The 19,585-nt window shown below is 44.6% G+C and overlaps 1 protein-coding gene across 2 annotated transcripts in view; it reads right to left on the bottom strand.

The window, feature by feature from the left end:
- Positions 1 to 7,335, bottom strand: part of FNDC1 (fibronectin type III domain containing 1) — an 87,650-nt gene extending 80,315 nt beyond the window's left edge. For both annotated transcript variants that reach the window (XM_053592337.1, XM_053592338.1), the window contains exon 1: positions 7,068 to 7,335. In XM_053592337.1, coding sequence (XP_053448312.1) covers positions 7,068 to 7,167 — 100 coding nt within the window. In that variant the 5' untranslated portion in view covers positions 7,168 to 7,335. The remainder of the gene's footprint in view (positions 1 to 7,067) is intronic.
- Positions 7,336 to 19,585: the final 12,250 nt, after the last annotated feature.

Here is a 19,585-nt window from a genome sequence, read left to right as displayed (position 1 = left end):
CTGACCTTGACCTTCCACTTAATGCACCTGAGATGCACCTATCATATATCACTACCCATGTTCCCCACCCCACCCCCACCTCTGCCCTGTCTGTGCCTTCTCTGACAGCAGGACTGTGGTAATCTGACTCTACATCCTTCATCTGACACATGTTAACACTAGCTAACTGAACAAATGAATGAATGGACATCCCAGAAAGTTAGAAGCTGGACAATATATAGGTCAACCCCATCCCCTCCTTTTGCAGATAAGAAAATTGAGTCCTGAAGAGTTGTGACTTGCTTAAGGTCATACAGCCAAATTAGTGACTGAATCAAGAGCTAATAAACTGGTTGGAGAGATCTGACACTATGAAACAGCCCTTAAATAACAAAGCCCTGTATTTAAATGACATATGTCTTCAGAAAATTTCAAGACACTTTAACATCAATTTGCATGGGCCTCATCACCTCCATGAGAGGCATGGATCTCTCGAAGATGTAGATGAGCATCTAACATTTCTCAGTGTTGTTCTGGACTTAAATGGTCCAGTAAACAAATCTGAATGTGTCAGCACAAGGTGGTGGGACTTCAGGGAGCCGTCTGGTTAAAATATATTCCTGAAATGTATTGATAAGGGTCAACCACTCACAGAAAGCCACTGTATTTAACGATGAAGGGTTTAATAGCAAGTTAGACACAGAACACTGGCCTCCAGGAGCAGACAGGGCAAGTTTTAACAGGACCCGCCAATCAAAGCATGCCTCCCCCTGCAAGAATCCTGCTCATATCCACAGGCCAAATCTGTTTTGGAACAGGGAATGGGTTCACTGCAACTTCATCTTAAGTTAAACCCTACTCAAGTTCAACATATCTGTGTGTGAGAGAGACTTGTTTCTTCATAGCCAACGGCAAAGTTACAAGAATAAGCTCAGAAGGAGGTTCTGAGCAAATCAGAAATGAAGGTGCTGGCTCTCACGCCTACCCTGGAGAAGGAGACCAGAGACACACAATGAACGCTCACACTCACAACAGCCAGGGTGGTCCTAGGATTTGGATCCAGAAAACTGGAGTCCAAAACTGGTAGTCCAGGACTACCACATACTATGGACTTTGGGAAAAGCAGGCTGAACTCAGTTCCCACACCAGTAAGATGAGGATATTACCAACTTCACAAGGCTACCGTAAAAATCAAATGAAATAATGTATAGAAAAATGGCAAATTGCCAAAAGTGTGTATCTAAGAACCCCTCATAAAGGTAAAAATAGAACTATATAATTGTTCTGCATAGATTATGACAATGCCATAATTGAATCATTTCCTCCACATACAGGAGACAGAAATAGAAAAAGGCTTTACCTCTTTCCTAACCAACATGAGAGGTTGGTTCACTATATTTCACTATATTTCAAACGTAGCATTTCTGTAATTATAAGAATAAATATTACATACAATTAGATATTGTTGATAATTATAATATTTTCCTCCTTTGATACAAAAATTAACACTGAGGGTGAACGGGAGAGGCCAAGAGGGGGTTAATCAGGGCTGGGGAGGCACCGAGGCCGCCCCTCACCCCATCTTCCAGCCACGGCACCTTTACCCAGGGCCTCAGAGGCGCCAGGGGCACCCTAACAGCTAAGGGATTGCTGACTCCAGCTTTAGGTTTGAACTCTGCTACCATGCTGTCATTTCGTCTCGAAATGAATGATTTGTCCTTCCCAACATAATAGGGAGGAAGCGCCAAAGCGTAGCAAAACTGCCAAAAGACAAGCACCAAGGGAAAAACAACACAGAGAACTGAAGTTTGTCCTAATTTCCTTCTCTTTCTAAAGCCACAGCTACCGCCAAGGACTTCCCTCCACCCCGGCCTGCAGGGAAAGGGTGGCCGGAGGCGGGTCACCTCCAGAAGGCCAGGAGCGCCCCCTAAGGGCCGCAGAGCGCCAGCGCGGGGCCCCAGGAAGGCGCGGGTCTTTGGGAGACAGGGATAACTCTCAGGAGGAAGAAAGGATGCTGGCTAAGGTGAGTAACTGCCACCGCCCTAACTCCAAATGCTCCAACATCTCCTAAAGTTGGTAAAAGATACAGATGAAACAATACTCTCTACCGTCCCCCAGCCACCCACTTCTCCTGAAAGCCACCAAGGTCTGCAGTTTCATATGTATCCTAATATATTCTACGCACTTACAAGTATTAATATATATATGCACATGTTCTAGTCTCTCTTTTACTTTTATATCTGTATTTTTTTCTTTGATTCTTTTTTTTAGACAGAGACTCGCTCTATTTCCCTGGCCAGAGTACAGTGTTGTCATCACAGCTCACTGCAGCCTCAAGCTACTGGGCTCAAGTAGACCTCCTGCCTCAGCCTCCAAAGTAGCTGGGAGTATGGTGCCTGTCACGATGCCTGGCTAATTTTTCTATTTTTAGTAGAGATGAGTTCTCTTGCTTTGGCTAGTCTTAAACTCCCGTGCTCAAGCAACCTACCCACCTCAGCTTCCCAGAGTGCTAGGATTATAGGTGCCAGCCACTGCACTCAGCCTTGCCTCAATTTTCCAATTAAAATAAAAGCTCCTGATAACAGAAGTTTATTACAACCCAAGAAGACCCTGAATTCTCTAGGGAACAATGAAAAGAGGTCTACTCCTTAATCAGCCAAAGGCAATGGGTCCTCTCCCCACCCTTACCTCTAGAGGTAGGCAGAATACTAGTCCCCCAAAGATGGCCTGTGCAAGTCCTGGGCACAAAGGATGCAGGCATCTCCAGAAGCTGGAAAAGGCAAGAAAACAGATTCTCCCCCAGAGCCTCAAGAAGGACCTAGCCCTTGATTTTAGCCAAGTGAGACCTATTTTGGAGGTCTTCAGACCTCAAGAACAATAAGAGAAGAAGTTTGTGTTGTCTTAAACCACTAAGTATGTGGTAGTTTGTAGGAAACTACTAAATATGTGCAATCAGTAAGAAACTACCACACTCCCCTGTTTTCAAGGAATGGGCCTTTACAAAGTAAATATAGATATGAAGGATGTTGATGGGATGTATTGATAATGCTCTGGAGCTCTCTGCTGATAACTTTCCAGGGATGGGTATTGTCACTGCAATCCCACTACAACCTCTAACTCCACAATAATGAATATCATGCTCAGTGGACAAATAACACACGTCTCCCATTTCTCTTCGGTGGGCTGCAATACACAAGATAAAAGGAAAGGCTGTGCTTACACCTCCTCTCAAAGAGAACAAAAGTAATAGGGAAACTCTACAGAGCTGGAGACAGTTGGGCCACCAGAAAGCTTCTCAGGGCCTTCAGAGGTGGAAGGAATCTTCTTTCACATGGTCTGTCCCAAAGCAGAGACTAGCTCATGGTCCTCAGTGGATGCATGACAACACCGCCACTCACACCTAGCATCTTGATTTTTAAACCTATTTACCTCTGTATATCCCAGTGGTTCTCAAACTTCTTGGTCTCTGGATTTCTTCCTACTCTTAAATTTGTAAAAATCCCACAGAGGTTATGTTTATGTGGTTTTATCTATCCTCACCTGTTAAACTAGGAATTTAAACCAAGTTTAAAATATATATATATTTATTTATTTATTTTAAAATGAATGATTACCTATCGACAAAAAAAAAACTTTTTTTTTATGAAAACTGTTTTCCAAAACAAAAAGAAATAGAAAAGCGCCATGTTTTTATGCATTGGCAAATCTCTTTAATGGATCTCTGATCTGCTTACGCTTTCAGTATATTGAAAAATGTTGTTTTGGTTGAAGAAACTTCAGCCTCACACAGAGATGTACTTGAAAAGTGTTTCAACAGCCATTTTGGATAATTTTGAAAAATCTTTGATACTACACCAAAACTCATCAAGTAGTAGTTTCTTAGAGGTTAGTTCCACTATGGAATCTGAAACCATATGAAGAATTTTTAATATTTTGTAACCATAGAACTCCAATGGGCTGTCATGCACTTTGAATGGACCTTTTACTCATGCAGATTTTTGTAAAGCTCACTATACACTGGCCATTTGGATTTATTGGCTCACTTGGTACGTAGATCATCCAAATGTTGACACTTTTTTTATAACATGATGTTTACAAATCACATTCATTTATATCACCATTAATCTCATTAGAAAAGTTCCTTTTAAAAAAAGATAAGTCTGTAAGTATTTGGGAAGCTTTCGAGCTTACAGTGGTGGAAACAACTTGGCAAAATTCTAATTTTCATTTGAAAGCTCAAATTTTATCACTGGCAAGAAACACTAACAGTTATTTTACTAGAAGTAGTTGGCTCCCTTTGCTCATTTTTGAGAAAATGTCTGCCAAATACCCAAGTCAAAATAATTATAGTTTCTCTGTAGTTATTCTTTTCGGTAAATACCTAATTCTATTTTTAAAAAACCAGCTAGTTCAACTCACAACCCAAACTATCACACAAATGCCTTTCCTTGGGGTCACCCTTAAACCTGGTCATCAGCACAAGTGCTTTGTATGTTCTTCCCATTTCTTTATACAGAATATTGAAAAGACATGCATTCAAAGACATGAAGATTTGGTAAAATTAGTGATTTTGCTGTGGCATCGAAGACATTCCCAACTGAAACTGAAAAATCTTTTTTTTTTTTTTAATTCCAAAGGCTTAAAAAATTTAATGACTGCCAGTCCATTACAGTGTCACCACCTTGGTTCATGATAAGGCACCACTGGTTTACCCAACAAGCTGTTGGCACCCTCAGTGTAAATGCTAACATAATGAAAAAGGCAAATAGCAACTTAATATTACTTTGATAGTAGTTTTCACCTCAAAGATTCCCTGAAAGGATCTTTAAAGAAGGAAATAAAGAGGGCAGCACCCGTGGCTCAAAGGAGTAGGGCGCCAGCCCCATATGCCGGAGGTGGCGAGTTCAAACCCAGCCCCAGCCAAAAACTGGAAAAAAAAAAAAGGAAATGAAGATCACCTGTAACAACCCTACAATATCCATGGTAACTGTGTGCATGTGTGTATGTATTCACAAAAAATGTATCATATCAAACTGGCAAGCACCACCATAATTTTAATGTTTACACAGCAGCCCAATGTAGGAATGGACTGGGATGGGGGCACTACCTTGCTTGTTTATTTTGTTTTGTGTTTTAATTGATCCTAAGCTGAAAGTTTTAGAAGTTTAGTGTGTCCTGCAAATCACTTCTGCTTTTAGGGAAGTCCCTCTGGAGCTTCAGCATCTGCCTCTATTATGTTGCCCTGGGCAATTTCCTTAGAGCCAGTCTGGCCCTACAGAAGTGGGAGGCAAGGACCGCTTGACACAGTAGCTTGCTTGGTCCCTGCATTAATCCACCAAAGAGTGAGCGAGCAGTCCGCCCATAACATCACCATCAAAAGGAACTCATGAAATAAATTATGTGCCCCGTGATTTTTCCCACAGCATTGGAAGCTCTCTGCAGGTTGCTACGTCTGTTCTGCATCCTCTATGATTTAATTTACATGTGGTAGATATTCATTCCAACTGCGCTTGTCCTCCCCTGTCCATTTCTAGTCTGGTCATCATTTTACTGCAGATCCCACGTCAACACAGCAAAGAGAAGTGCCAGGAAGCATTCCAGCTCCAACATTCCACAGCTCTGTGATCTACAGAGCAGAAGGCAAAAGAAGGAACAGCGCAGGATTCAGCAGGATCCGGGAGCCTCCCAAACAGCCCTGCCTTCGGACACACTCACCAGGAGCCCATCTGCAGGTGGCAGAGGAGTCTGAGAATAAGGCTGCAATCACACAAAGCCAGTTCAGCGTTGGCTCTACTTGCAAACTGTTTTCTGAAACAAAACCTCTTTCAACACTCAGAAATTTTTAAGTTAGGAAAACAAAAGTGAGGACTTGTAGGTGGGGGAGCTGGAAGCCTGAAACACTTCTATTCCATCAAGTAATGTTCAAAATATTCAGTGAATGCTGTCCTGATCCCTGACAGGAGGGGAAAGACTCTACAGCTGCCATGGCCTTTTATCAAATAATGGCAAGGACATCGGGATACTTGGCACAACGTGAACCAAGTATTAGGCACCATATAGCCACTAAAAAGTCAGCAATGTGACCCTTAACTTTTCTCCCTTCACACTTGCAGTAAGAGCAACATAGACGCTAACCAGCACGCAAAGCAAGTAACCCTCCTTGGAATAGCAGCTGAATTTTTCCAACACAGTTGGCAGTGGACAATATCAACAAGGTTTACTTCTTGCAGTTCTACAAACCTAGGACATAAATAAAGTCACACGGTTTCCAGTGTGAAAATGCCTCCACTGGAGGGGGGAACAAGGGCCACCACAGGCTTAGGGATGAAAATCCCACGCAAACTTGTGTCTCCGTGGGAACCGTGCAAGAACTCTGCCAAGGCGTCCTGGCGTTTTTCTGAAAAGCATTGATCCCAAAGCAAGCGTCCAACCCGGCCCCAGCTGAGCCATCCATCAAGGAAGGGTGAGTTTCTCTGGAACAGACTTCTCACTTTCCTTTCCCTCCTTTTAAGACAAAAGTCTTCTCCCAACTTCCAGCTCCCCAGGGCGATCTCCCCTGTGAGCGAGGCTCCCCTGCGCGCAGAGGCACCGACGGGGCAGCTTGCAGCCTTTCCTTGGGCCCTTCGCTGCCTCCCTCTGCTCTCCAGTGTCCCCTTCCAAAAGCCATCCTGCCTAGGGGCAGGTGAACGTGAGCAACGAAGGATCGCCACCTACGCCCCCCAGGGCAATTCTGGTCACAGAAAGGCATTTTCTTCCCCCCGACTCCCACCCGCAACTCTGAAAGTCGCTTTCTTTTCCTTTGCCTGAATCTCCCTGGCAGTCAGACTGCTTGACCAGACCCCCGGGCGTTCAACCGCGAAGTTAAAGCCAGAGCCTGCGGTCCCCAGGGCTCACTGCAGCCCGCTCCGCTCTCCCAGGAGCGGTGCGCCCCGACCCGCTAGTGACGAGGACGCACGGGTTAGTGACACGACACGCAGCCACACAGAGCGGGGCGGCGGTCCCCGGAGCGACAGAGCGGGGCGGACAGAGAAGCGCGGCGAGGAGGGCGCCTCGACAGAGCCGGGCGGCCGGGCCGGGCGCTGGCGTACCTGGGGCCCCCGCCGAGGAGGCGACGGGGAGCAGCGCGGCCAAGAGCAGCAGCGCCGCCCAGGGCAGCGGGCGCGGGGGCGCCCCGGCCTCGGGACCCATCGGGAGCCCGGGTACGCAGGGGCTGGGCGCGGGCGGCTGGCCAGGGGCTCTGGCCGAAGTCGGGGAACGTGGAGGCGCCGCCGTCGGGTCCCGGCCGCCGTCGGTCTGGTCTGCGCGCTCTGCGCAGTGCCCGCCGCGCCCCGTCCCCGCGGCGATCGCTCGGGCCGCGCACCGACCGCCGCGCTCCGCACTGAGGCCGCGGACCTCCCGCCGCGCCTTTTAGCCGCACTCGGGCGCCCCCTGCCGGCGGCGGGGGAGGGGTCGGCGGGGCCCGCGGGGGCCGGGACCCGGGGCGGGGCGCGGGGCGCGGGGCTGGGGGGTTCCGAGACGCCCGGATCACGACTTGGAGGTTCCAAGAATACAGTGGTCGCAGTGCTGGGCCAAGGGGCCAGGGAAGTTTGTCCCCTTGCCTAACCTCTCATTTTCTGGCTAGGGAAATAGCCCATCTCGTCCAATCGCTGCCAAGCCCAGGAATGCACTTTGTCCCCTTAAATAAATACGTCTCGGAGTCGCCGGGCCAGCACCGTTCGCCTCCCTGTGCGCGTTGCGGTCGTTCCTGCAGCTAGCCCCGTCTTTCCCACGCACCTAGCGCGCCCAGGCAAGGGTTGTTTTTAAGATCCTGAGACACTGTTGCTCCTGGCTGTCATTTCTGCGGAGCGCATGACAGTGGTTGAAAAGAAAACAGTTTTTAAGTTCGCTTTATAGTCCGGGCCAGGAAAAATAACTGACCTTGTTTCTCCCATTTCTGTAATTTTAAAGCTGCCTCAGGGTCTCCCCATTCCTCACTCCAGCCCGCGCTGGGTCAGCTCCGGGCCGGGAAGCCTCGCGCCGCCACGCGGACTCGGGCGCCCCTGCAGGCGACAAGCGCTTGGCGCTGCGGCCCGCGCGGGCCAGTTTGCTCAGACTTCATCCCGCCATCCCACCGACAGAACTCCCAAACCAGTGAGTCAGCTCTCCATCATGACAGCACTAAACCTGACCGGTTTGTGCCAATCTGCAGAAAAAGGGGGGAAATGACAAATGAAGTTAGAAATACAGTATCTCCTTTCTGAAACGAAACAGCCAAAACAACACAACTTACCCCTTGAGCCCTGGCTTGCGCCTCTTGCCCAATTTGAGTATCCAGAAACAGCATAAACTTCTCGCCTTCCTTTTTGTAAAAACGTTCTGCTGGCCCCCAAGAGAGTTCCTTCTTCGTTCGTGGTGCAACTCCGTGAGCTCTCAAGGTGCCACAGTTTGCAAACATTTACTGTTAAAGTACTCACTTTGTTACACTGCTCCCTACGGCTGTGCTGTTTCCTCACACGCCGTCTAATGGAGCTATGGCTTTTGTCTACCCAGAAGCCTCCACCCTGTCTTCTTGCGGGAAAAGTCCCCTTGCCCACTCCAATCTGGTGACAGCAGCCCCACCCCCTTCCCAAAGCCCTGCTCCCGCATTGAATCAGGAATCTCCAGCTGCCAGGCAGGGTTACCCAAAGTCAAGATTTTTCTAACTGGAGCTAGTGGAAAAGCCTTTTCTCATCCGTAGATATGGAAGGATGGTACCTGTGGCAGGCTGAAACATGGCCTCCCAAAAGATATTCCTGTCCTAATTCTTGGACTCTATGAATGTCACTTTATATGGGGGTTGGGGAGGAATGTGATTAAACTAAGCATTTTGAGACAGAGAGATTATCTCAGATTACCTGGCTGGGCCCTAAATGCCATCTTGTGTATAGTGATAAGGAGAGGGAGTTTTCACACACACAATGTGAGGATGGAGCCAGACATGGGAAGGTTCCGCCATAAGCCCAGGGATGGAAGAGGCAAGGAAGGATGCTCCCCTAAAGCTTGCCATGGACTTCAGTCCAGAGGAACTAATTTCAGATCTCTGGTCTCTAGGACAGTGAGAGAGTAAGTTGCTATTGTTAAAGCCACAGGACACCAATAGAGTGTCCAAGATGGACTTATGGCTCTGGCTCAAGCCTGGAGGAACACCAGTGAGAACAAATGAAGCCACACTTGGAGAGCTGCCCAGCAGGGAAAGAGAGGGGTGTGGGTGTGGAAGCCCTAGGCTGCAGCTTCACCCCTGCACTTCCTGAAGATAGGTACACATTGCTGTCTGCAGGACACTAAATACCCTTTTGCTGAATTGGAGTTGCATTTCTATCCCAAATAACCACTGAGTCTTGGCTAGTACATTCCCCCGGTCTGTAAGAGGACGACAACCCGGATTTATTTTTGGTTCTCATTAACCACCAAAAGAGGCCTTCAGTGTACCCAGCACTCAATACTCGGGTCCAGTTCATTGCCATTCATCTGTTCATTCAGCAAATCCTTATGTGATTTTGCATACCTGTCCCTGCTCTAGACCCTGGGGATCAGTAGTGACTAAAAGCAGGTGGATAGCAGGAGGTAAGTTAATAAGGAGAGGGAAGGCTGAGCTCAGGACCTTGCAGGCTGCGGGTAGCCTTACACTATGTCTCTGAGGGAGGGGTAGGGCAACACTGTGAATTCTGATAGAAGAGAGCCTGCTAAGCAGGCTCTCAGCATCCCGGGGAGACAAGATAGGGCTTTGGCCTACAATGGGACATGAGATCTGATGAGATCCTGGGTATACCTTGAAGGTACATGTGGGATTATTTTCTGACTGAGTGGATGTACAGAGAAAGAAGACTGGCAATATACAAAGCCACACTATTCTTGCCCCAGTCATTAACTCTCCTGTAATTTCAGAATTTCACTGTTCGATTTAGTTTTAATGAAATTATCGCATGACACAATCTGTAGAGGCACACAGTGGAAACTCATCAAAGGGTATTTTCCTTCCCTCCTTTGGGCACATTTAACAGCCTGCCCAGAATGTTACTTCATAGAGCAACTTTCTTAGCACAAAGCAAAATTACTTCCAATTTTAAAGATAACTAGATCAGAGCCATCCGTTGTGGGATGTTAGATGTTAAATGAAATTACCAACATTTATGAGTCTTGATTCTGATTTGATTACAAATTTGAGAATGTGCGTTTAATAAAAAAATGTTGTAAGGGAGACTTTCAAAGAATCATTACTTTTATGTTTAAAAGACCTCAGAAAAACTAAACTGTGAATCATAGTCATCTGCCCTGAATACAGTCATCGCAAAAATGGAAGCACACTGAAGTTTTCTTACTTCTACTCAATTTTGAGTTCACACTGCTATTATTATTGTACTGATAGATTTTACTATTTTTTCACATCATTTCTTAATCTCCCAGTTGTTGCTACTTTTTTTTTTTCCATAAAAACAAAACAGAGCAGAGGTATTTCTGGGGTTATACACACATCAGCTATTAAAATGTGATTATTTACTAGCCTGCCTGCAACTTAGTTCTATGGTTTACTTCTTGCTTTACATATACACTATTTCTGGTTCTCATTTTTTTTTTTTAATAACTGTATGTTGGAAGAGTTCAACACTGTCCGTGCCCATTGTCATGGCATTCCTATGTCATGTGGTAGGCTAGATTAAAAAGCTGTTCTCATGTTGCATATGACCAAGTTCGAATGACCATCCAATACAAACTCAAGTAGAGTTTTGAAAGGGCATGCCTCCTACTACTCACCTGATATCGAATATTGCTCAGTATTCCATTTGGCTCAGAGGGCTCTTTAATTCCTTTGTAACAGCACATTTGAATATATCTGTATATTGTGACAGCAGCGGAGCATTATACACCCATCACACAATAGTGATGTGCACACAACTTTTAAAAGACTCTCGGTCTATCACAGCTCCATTCACAATGGCTATGGAAACAACCCAAGTGGCCATCAAACTCACAAACTGATAAACTATAGTATATGTATACCATAGAAAACTATTCAGCCACAAAGAAAGATGGAGACTTTACATCTTTACTTTTTACCTGGATGGATTTGGAGAATATTCTCCTAAGTCAAGATCACAAGAATGAAACGGCAAATATCCACTGTACTCAATACTAATATGAAACTAGTAGATGAACAACTACATGCCCACACACATAAGAAAAAATAATAGAATTAAATTCAAGTGGTGGAGAGTGGGAGAAGGGAGGACAGAGGGGCTGGTAAGTTCTCACCTAATGGGTACAATGTAGGGGTATATGGCACACCTCCTGGGTGAAGGCCTCAGCTACAACTTGGACTTTACCTAACAAATGCAAACAATGTGACCTAATCATATGTACCTGTATATTAATCTAAAATTTAAAAAGAAAGACTATATAGAGGAAGAATGAAATAGAGAGTGTGCCAGTAATGCTTGGAGTGGTTGTGAGAACAATAATTTAGATAGAACACATCTGAAGAATTCCATAAACGGAGGGAAAGGGGCAAAAATAGAAGTAGGTAAGTAGATCTCAATTTCACCTTGATCTAGTAGAAGGTTTATAGAAATGGCCTTTAAGTGGCCATCCAATAAAATAATGCTTTGCTAAGCTTTCCTTGAGCAGTATCCCTTTTGTTCTGATTTTCACAGCAACTTTAGAGGCACTATTCTGATTTTACAGAGAGAAAATCAAGGTTCCAAGAGGTTGCATGGCATGTCCTGGGTCCTCTAACTGGTGAGACCTGAGGCTTTGACTCCCGACTGCACATCTGTCTCCACTGCACTAAGACAACTTGGAAAGTCCCCTCTCTCTCAGATTTTCAATAAAAGCATCAAGGTTGAGGCAGAGAATACAGATCAAAGTCTGCTTTTCCTGCCCATGTCCAGTATAGATTTATGAGAGACATTTTCTTATCATCCAAATGGAGACCAACCCTTCTTACCAAACAGTTGTTTAAGATTTCAAGGTTAAATTATGCATCTTCTTGGGGTTTAAAAGATACAGGAAAGAAATGGTACTCCTTAAAAAACCTGCTGTGGGGCGGTGCCAGAGGTGGCAGGTTCAAACCCAGCACCAGCCAAAAACTGCAAAAAAAAGAAAAAAGAAAAAACCCTGCTGTGAATCTGTCGCTGCCTGAAATGTGCTTTCTCTGCACAGAAGTTCTGCCTGTTTCCACTGTAAGGCAGTGCCATGGCAATTCTATCCTTGAGTAGAAATCTGCTGGGAACTAGTGAGACAAAAAGGATTAAGATGTCACATACTCAGCCTAGCATATGGGTTGCTGAAGGTTCTAACAGAGAATGTTTCTGTTGGAGTGATTAAAAAGCCCACAAACTTGTTTCTATCCAATGGTTCAGGTAAATAAGCCCTTCATACCACAAGTGGAAGCAGATATTTCCATTCTGCCAACTACCACTTGCCAATGGGAACATGACTTGGGGCATATCAAGAGAAATCATTCATCTATTCCTTCATATAACCTTTGCTCAACACCTGTCCTTGTTCCAGGTAATGGGCTAGGCCCTAGGGTTACTAATGTGACTAAGACACAGATGGCCTTTGTCTCAGAGAGCTCACAATCAAATGTAATAAATAAACCAACCTACCCCCGACCACCCAGTGCGGCAGGCACTGTGATAGTCAGTCCATGAACCTTAAAGGAATTGTTATAAACGTTGCCCATTTCTTCCTATTACATGTACTTCCCAAACATAGCAGAACATCCACTCTAATCCTCTGGAATTAAAAAGAGCACAGTTTGGGAAGGAGGCATCAGTAAATCTAGGTGGAACAAGAGCTGAAAACGCACAGTCTTCGAGTTGCAGTTGGCAGTTTTAAAAGTTGGCCCAGGCATTATGCTAGGAAAACATGAACCTGGCTGCCTTCCTCGGCTGCATTTTCCTGTCTCCCAGCCCCTTGTCAAGAGCAGACTACAACTGCGGGTTCCACACTGCTGTGTGCAGGGCCCGCCAGGCAAGCCACACATTCCTTGGCTGGCACGAGGACACACAGGCTCTCGCTCTCAAGACGGGAGGACTTGTGATTTGTTCAGCAGTCCTGAAATGAGCCCCAACAATACCTGGCCCAAGAAGGGGGCACAGACATGTGGTCACTTATGAAATGACATCTGGACCAGCTGACAAGCCACACAAAGGCCCCTAAGATCCTAGTGCCCAGCCGGATCTTTTCCTTCAAAGAACACCCAGCCTTGGCTAGTAGCCATACGCTGCCAGTGTGACCAGCCCTGGAGAAGGTGATAAAGTTGACTCTGCCCGTGGTGGCCAAGTTTCTTTCCTCCTGGGTGGCATCCCCCTCTCGTGCCACCTAGCCAGGTGCACCATATCCTCTTGTACTCTACCCCCACACACCCACCAAACCCTCCTTTGAGGCTCTGATCACTTCCTAACTGAGCTGTGAGTTAATGACTAATAAAGCTCACGACTCCTCCGTAAAAGTGTGGCGCTTTGCAATTCACAAAGCAAATCTCACTCATCCTCCTGAACCAGCAGAGAAGGAGACACATTATTCTACTCATTTGACTGAGGCAGAAACTGAGGTTCTGTGCACGGTCTGAGTTTATGCACTTAGTGAACAGCCCATCCAGGAGCACACCCTCCCACTCCATTTGCAAACAGTGCTCTCTGCACTGCAGGTGAGTCAGAAGGGTAACTCTCCAACCAGGAATCCGCAGTAACAACACGTTGGCAGGGAGGCCTTTAGGACAAGGGCATCTTTTACTTACACTTAGATGTTTCTGACTTTAGAAAAAGGGCCATTCTCTGCATCAGCATTATAACCATCTCTCAGGCAACATTTGAGAAGCAAAGTCTGTTTTCCTTACATCCTTTAGAATCTACACCAACATGGGCACCCAGGAGGAGTACACTGCCATCGTGTGCCGCCCAAATCAATGTGCTTCTCTGGCACAGTTCGTAGGCCACCCTTGCCTTACTCACATAATGCTCTTGAAAGGAGAAAGCGAGCCGGAGCCTCTCCACGGTGCCTCACTCTAGGAGGGGCCTATCCCTCCATTCTTGCTCCAATCTTGGCTCTGGACCCCTCAGCAGCATGCAGCCCACGGTCCTCCTCTTCATTCTGGAAGCATCTTTCCTGCCTTCCAACACCAGATCCGGTTCTGGTTTCTCTTCCGCTCCTCCCGCTGCTGTTCCTCCATCTCCTGAGCCCTTTCCCAGTTTCCTCCCCTGTCTCCGTGGAGGATCTCATCCACCAGGCTGTGCTGGCCACCTGCCTTTCCAGTCTCAGGGTCACCTTGCTGCCTTTTCACACCCTTTTGTACCAGCTGACCCTGTCCCTGTCCTTGTCTGCCTTCCTGCCTTTCATTCAAAGCCCAGCTTGTACCAAAGTCCCCCTGGACCTCTCTGATCAGGTAAAGCCCCCTCTTTCCACACCCTCGGAGCACCATATGTTATTAGTATAACTTTCTTTTGTGGTTCTTCTCACGGCCACTTCTCCATACCTACCTCTGTGACACCCGTCGTCCATCCTAGCCCAACTGTAAGCGCCATGAGAACTGGGGTAACATGTGGTCTGTTTACCTTGTATCCCCAGCACCTGGCATGGGACAGGACACATGGCCAGTATGCGGGAGCCCTTCGGGAGTTTGCGGATGACCACATGCAGGGATGGAGGATGCCCTTCATTCAGTGGGACAAGCTTAGTAGACTCGGCCTGGGCAGGAAGGCTGTAGGCGTGGACCCCTTCCTGTGACCGTACCGACCATGCTTCTCCCAGCCAGCCCTGGCTGTGGGAAACAGCCTCCGTGTATAAGCAGCAATGCAGTGAACTAGTGGGCAGGTGTCCTCAGGCCAGACGCTCTGGCAAGCACAGGTTAAATTGGATTAAGTGGGGTCCTACTTCCACAGTTGACCCTCTGGGGAACGTGCTTTCCTGCAACTCTCCAGCTTACTGGCCAGGACTGTCCCCTTGGACTGTGCTGTATGCTCGCGTGTGGGCCCTTGCTGCCTGCTGGGGAAGGCACAACCTGCACCGGCCCCTGAGGCCCACCCCAGAGGGTCACAGGCGCGACTCTCTGCCTCTCCTAGCCTTTGCCCTCTTATTTATGCCCTTGTTCCATCACATCTTTTGCCAGTGTGTCCCATTATCCTGTGTCCCTAAGGACATTTTAAAACTCGATCATAACCTTCTAATTTGCTTTTACGGCAAGTATCCTTCTTATATACTCATAAAGCATGACGCATATTGCAGCTCATAAATTCTGCGCAGCAGCTCATCCAAGACAGACTCCACGTGCAACCTCATTGCATTTAACAAGGCCCCCTATGCGGCCTCTTGCAGATGGAAACCCACGCTGTGGGTTGTGGGGCAGTAAGGAGGGAAACAATGTGGGTTTCTCTCCTCCACGTCCTCTAACACACTCCCCTCAGCCTGGAAGGGCCCCACTCATCTCCCCTTTACCTAATCCATTTACCCCAAGAAATGTCTTTGCACTATTTATTTAAATCTTATGCTACCTCCTCCTGGAAGCTCTCCCTGTCTAGGCCCTTAAAGAATTTTTCCCTCCAAATTCCTTTATCACTTGTGTTCCACATCCCATGGTTCATAATGATGTTCTTGTTCCTGGCTTTATTGCAACATCCCAAGTATCTAAGAGAACTATTAAGAATATAGAGAACACACGAGTCCTTAAAAATCGTATGCAAATAAATTTATGGAAGTTTTCAATAAACATTCATGGAATACCCACTATGTGTCAGGCACTGTGATAAAGTGTCTGAAATGATTTTCCAGATACGTGATATTTTGGTATCAGCAAAGCACAAAGCTCAATCATGTATTACTCCTTTGAAAGTGTGACTTCTCTGTGTGGCCTAACAAACTTCATATCAAATAAAGGTTGAAATCTAAAACATGGTCACTTTGCATTCTGCAATCGTTAGCAAACGCCTAAGCAAGGTTGATTAATCTGGACATTCTTGTTTGCAGTTGTTAGCTTGGTTTGCAGAGCCTAACATGAAAATGTCACTGGAATGTGTTTTAAAGTAAGATATCTTATTGTAACCCTTGGTGAGACAGAAAATATGCAAAGTATCACATAATCACAAGAAAACTTGAAACTGCTGAGCTTACAAGTCAGATGACTGTGACAGATTCTCCAAGAAGAGACTCACCAGGACTTCTCAAACCAGGGAGGAGAATTGCCACAGGAAGCATAGTCCCCAATCAGAGGGGCCGAGGCCCCACTCTCTGCACTATCCCTGCCATATCATGACGCTTTTCCAAATGTGGACCTACCACAAACACTGGGCTCCCATCATTCATCGCAGATGGTGTCTCTGGTTTGTCTGGGTTTTCCCCTTTTCCATATGAAATACAAATGGGTAGAGAAACCTTTTTAGCTTTTCAGAATTAGAAATCCTTTAGGGAATGATGAGACAGAATAATGCAGCAGTGACCACCAAAGTGTCCTGTGCTCTCTTCACAATACTTAGGATTGGGTAAATGAATTTCATCTTTAAATTGAAAAAGTAATAGAAATGGGATTGGTGTGAACAGAATAAAGGATTGATTACAATGATGAAACAGAACCTGACCTCCAAAAGTAGCTTCCTACTCTGAGTAGGAAAGAAACAAAAAAGGAACTATGAGACAAAGCAATGAATTCCTAACAGAAAGATATGTGTGTGTGCATGAAAATATACACACATACGCATATAAATATGCATACATGATTATGCACACACACACTGCTTCATGCACAGAAGAAGCCAAGGAACAATGTCTTGGAAGAGTCAGAGTTTGAACCAGACATTGAAGAAAAAATAATTTCAGGGAAAACAAAGATAACAGGATAGTCTCACCAGGGAGACCAATGCAAGGAAGGAAAAGGAGAGGTTTCAGAGGTGGGATTGGCTAGATTGTAGGATGTATAAAAGGGTGATAATGTTTTAAAGATAGGAGAGAGCTAATAACAGAAAAGCTGAAAGGCAGGACTGGGGAGTTTGGATTTGCTCTGAAAACAAGAGGAAGCCGCTGAAGGGAAAAGTATATCAACTGTTCTTCACAAAGGAGCAGCGACATATAAGCTAGTAGGAGCATTTTCAAAAAAGTGACAAGCTACACAAACATAAAGGATTTATATCATAGAAGTGATTGGTAAAAGGAAAGAATCAAGACAGAAAATTAGGAGGCCATTAAAATAATCCAAAGGAAATGTCAGAAGCGCTTGAATGAGGGCTTCAGGGAGAAAAAAATTCTTAGACAAGATAATGTAGAGACAAAATTAATAGAACATAGTATAAATATGATGGGCCCTTAAGGAATCTTTGGGCTCACCACAGGCAGACATGGAAAGTGAGTGTTCCAATCCCAGCATCAGTCTGGACTCCTGAGCATCTTAGGTCAGAAACGTTTTCTATCCCTAGGAGAAGCAAACACAAAACCTCTGTGAAGGAAACCATCCTCAGATTAGGCCCTCAGGATTTCTAGGAAACCATCCTCAGATTAGGCCCTCAGGATTTCTATAGTTTAAGATCTATAAAATATGTGCTCATGAATCCTTGAAGAATCAAACACCATGAGAAAAGTCAGCAGAAACAAGATAGGGATCCCAAGTTCTTCAGATGCTATAATTACTCAATTCAAAATATAAAATGATATGTTTAGAGAAATAAAAATACAATACAAATAAAGAGTGGTTTTAACAGTAGGCAAATATACCTTATAAATTAAAAATATATATTGCCATGGATAATAAAAGCTCAGTAGATGACTAAATAGTAGGTTAGACATGGCAAAAGAGATAATTGAGGAACTGGAAGACTAATCAGAAGAAATTTCCAGTGTAGCACAGAGATACAAGGTGATGGAAAATATAATGAAGTAAAATGTTATGAAAAATAGAATTTAAGGCCTAGCATATGTCCAATAAAAGTCTTAGAGGAAAAGAATCCACAGAAAGAGAAGAGGCAAATAAGAGAAATAATGGCCGAGAACTGATGACAGACATAAATCTACTGGTCTAGGAAGCACACACAGCAAATACCAAACCAGATAAATACAACAAAACCCAAGTACATAGTATTGCACGGCACCTGTGGCTCAAAGGGGTAGGGCGCTGGGCCCATATGCCGGAGGTGGTGGGTTCAAACCCAGCCCTGGCCAAAAACAACAACAACAACAAAAAAAGAATACAGAATGTAAACAGATGATCAGAAGCAGCTAGAAAGCAATGAGAGAACACCTACAAAAGGGCTAAAGTTGAACAGCAGACTTCTCAATAAGAGTGAAGATGGCAGGATATCTTCAGACTCTGAGAGAAAATAACTGTGAACCTAGAATTGTGAGTCAAGCAAAATTATCTTTCAAAAATCAGATAAATAAAATTTAAGCGTACTTACCACCTATAGAATTTTACTAAAGGAACTTTTAAATTTTCTTCAGAAAGAAATAACTGACCTCAGAATAAATGTTTGGGATGTAAGAAGAAGGGTCACCTCTGCATATACAAAGAGCCTAGAGCCCAAGCAATTTCATCTTAAACAAATATAGATAAACAAAAGGACATCTCGTTTGGTGAAGCTTCCATATTATAGGTACATGCACAAAGTCAATGTTGTGATGTGCTCATTTGTGGAATCAAATTTGCAAAAAGATGCAAAAGTTAATTAGGACTCTCTAAAAATCTTTACCTGGTTTATACCTGCAGTATTAGAAATGACATGAGTATGAAAGACATAAGAGCAAATGATAAAAATGGCTGACAATTTAAAATAGTGGGGAAAAAAACAAAACAAAAAAACAAAAGAAAACTCTAAAACAAACAAAAAAATACTAAAAGAGAATTTGACATATGAAAAAATGTACTACAGGGATAGAGTATAGGCAATGGCATGGAGGTGGGCAACTTTCACGATCACTAAACATATTGTGAAGTCTCGTATTGCAATGAATAGCTGCTTTTTATTTTTCCATTCGAGCATGGCTCTCCTTGTAGAATACATTCACATTCACTTTCTATGTGGCAATGCTCTGTATGTAAGTCTCTTAGATTCAATATACACAGATTCAATACATAAGCACTTCCTATTAAATTTTCTTCCCTTCTGCACCATGCTTCAATGTTGTTTTGGGTGCACAGACATTCATTCCACACACACTCATACACAGATTACAAATTTGGCAAAAACAATACCGGTGCTGAACAGCAACACTATTACGTAAGTGTCTTCTTATCCTATTTCAAACCAGTCAGTAACTTCATTGGCTTCTTCAGGCAAATGTGGATTTAATTCATTAAAAGCTCTTGGGACGTTAACTGGAGTTTTTTTTATTGTTGTTAAGTGTGGGGAAATTTTAAGAATAACAACTAAAAAATATAAAGTGTATAATTTCCGAATAAAGGGGAGGATTTCAACATTCTTTTCTTAAATTAGGGATAGATAAACCAGAAAACTAGTCAAGTTGTAGGAAATTTGAACCACGCAATCATGAAGCTTGATCTAATGATAATATGTGAATTGTGTCATGAAGACGCCATACCAAATTTCAAAAAAAATTATATAGATTATGTTCTCTTATAATAGAGCAATAAACTCAGAAATCAAAATTT

This window comes from Nycticebus coucang, chromosome 5 (assembly GCF_027406575.1).
Source record: "Nycticebus coucang isolate mNycCou1 chromosome 5, mNycCou1.pri, whole genome shotgun sequence".
Taxonomy (NCBI): domain Eukaryota; kingdom Metazoa; phylum Chordata; class Mammalia; order Primates; family Lorisidae; genus Nycticebus; species Nycticebus coucang.
The sequence above is the reverse complement of the archived record's forward strand: the minus strand, read 5'-3'. Positions and strand labels throughout refer to the sequence as shown.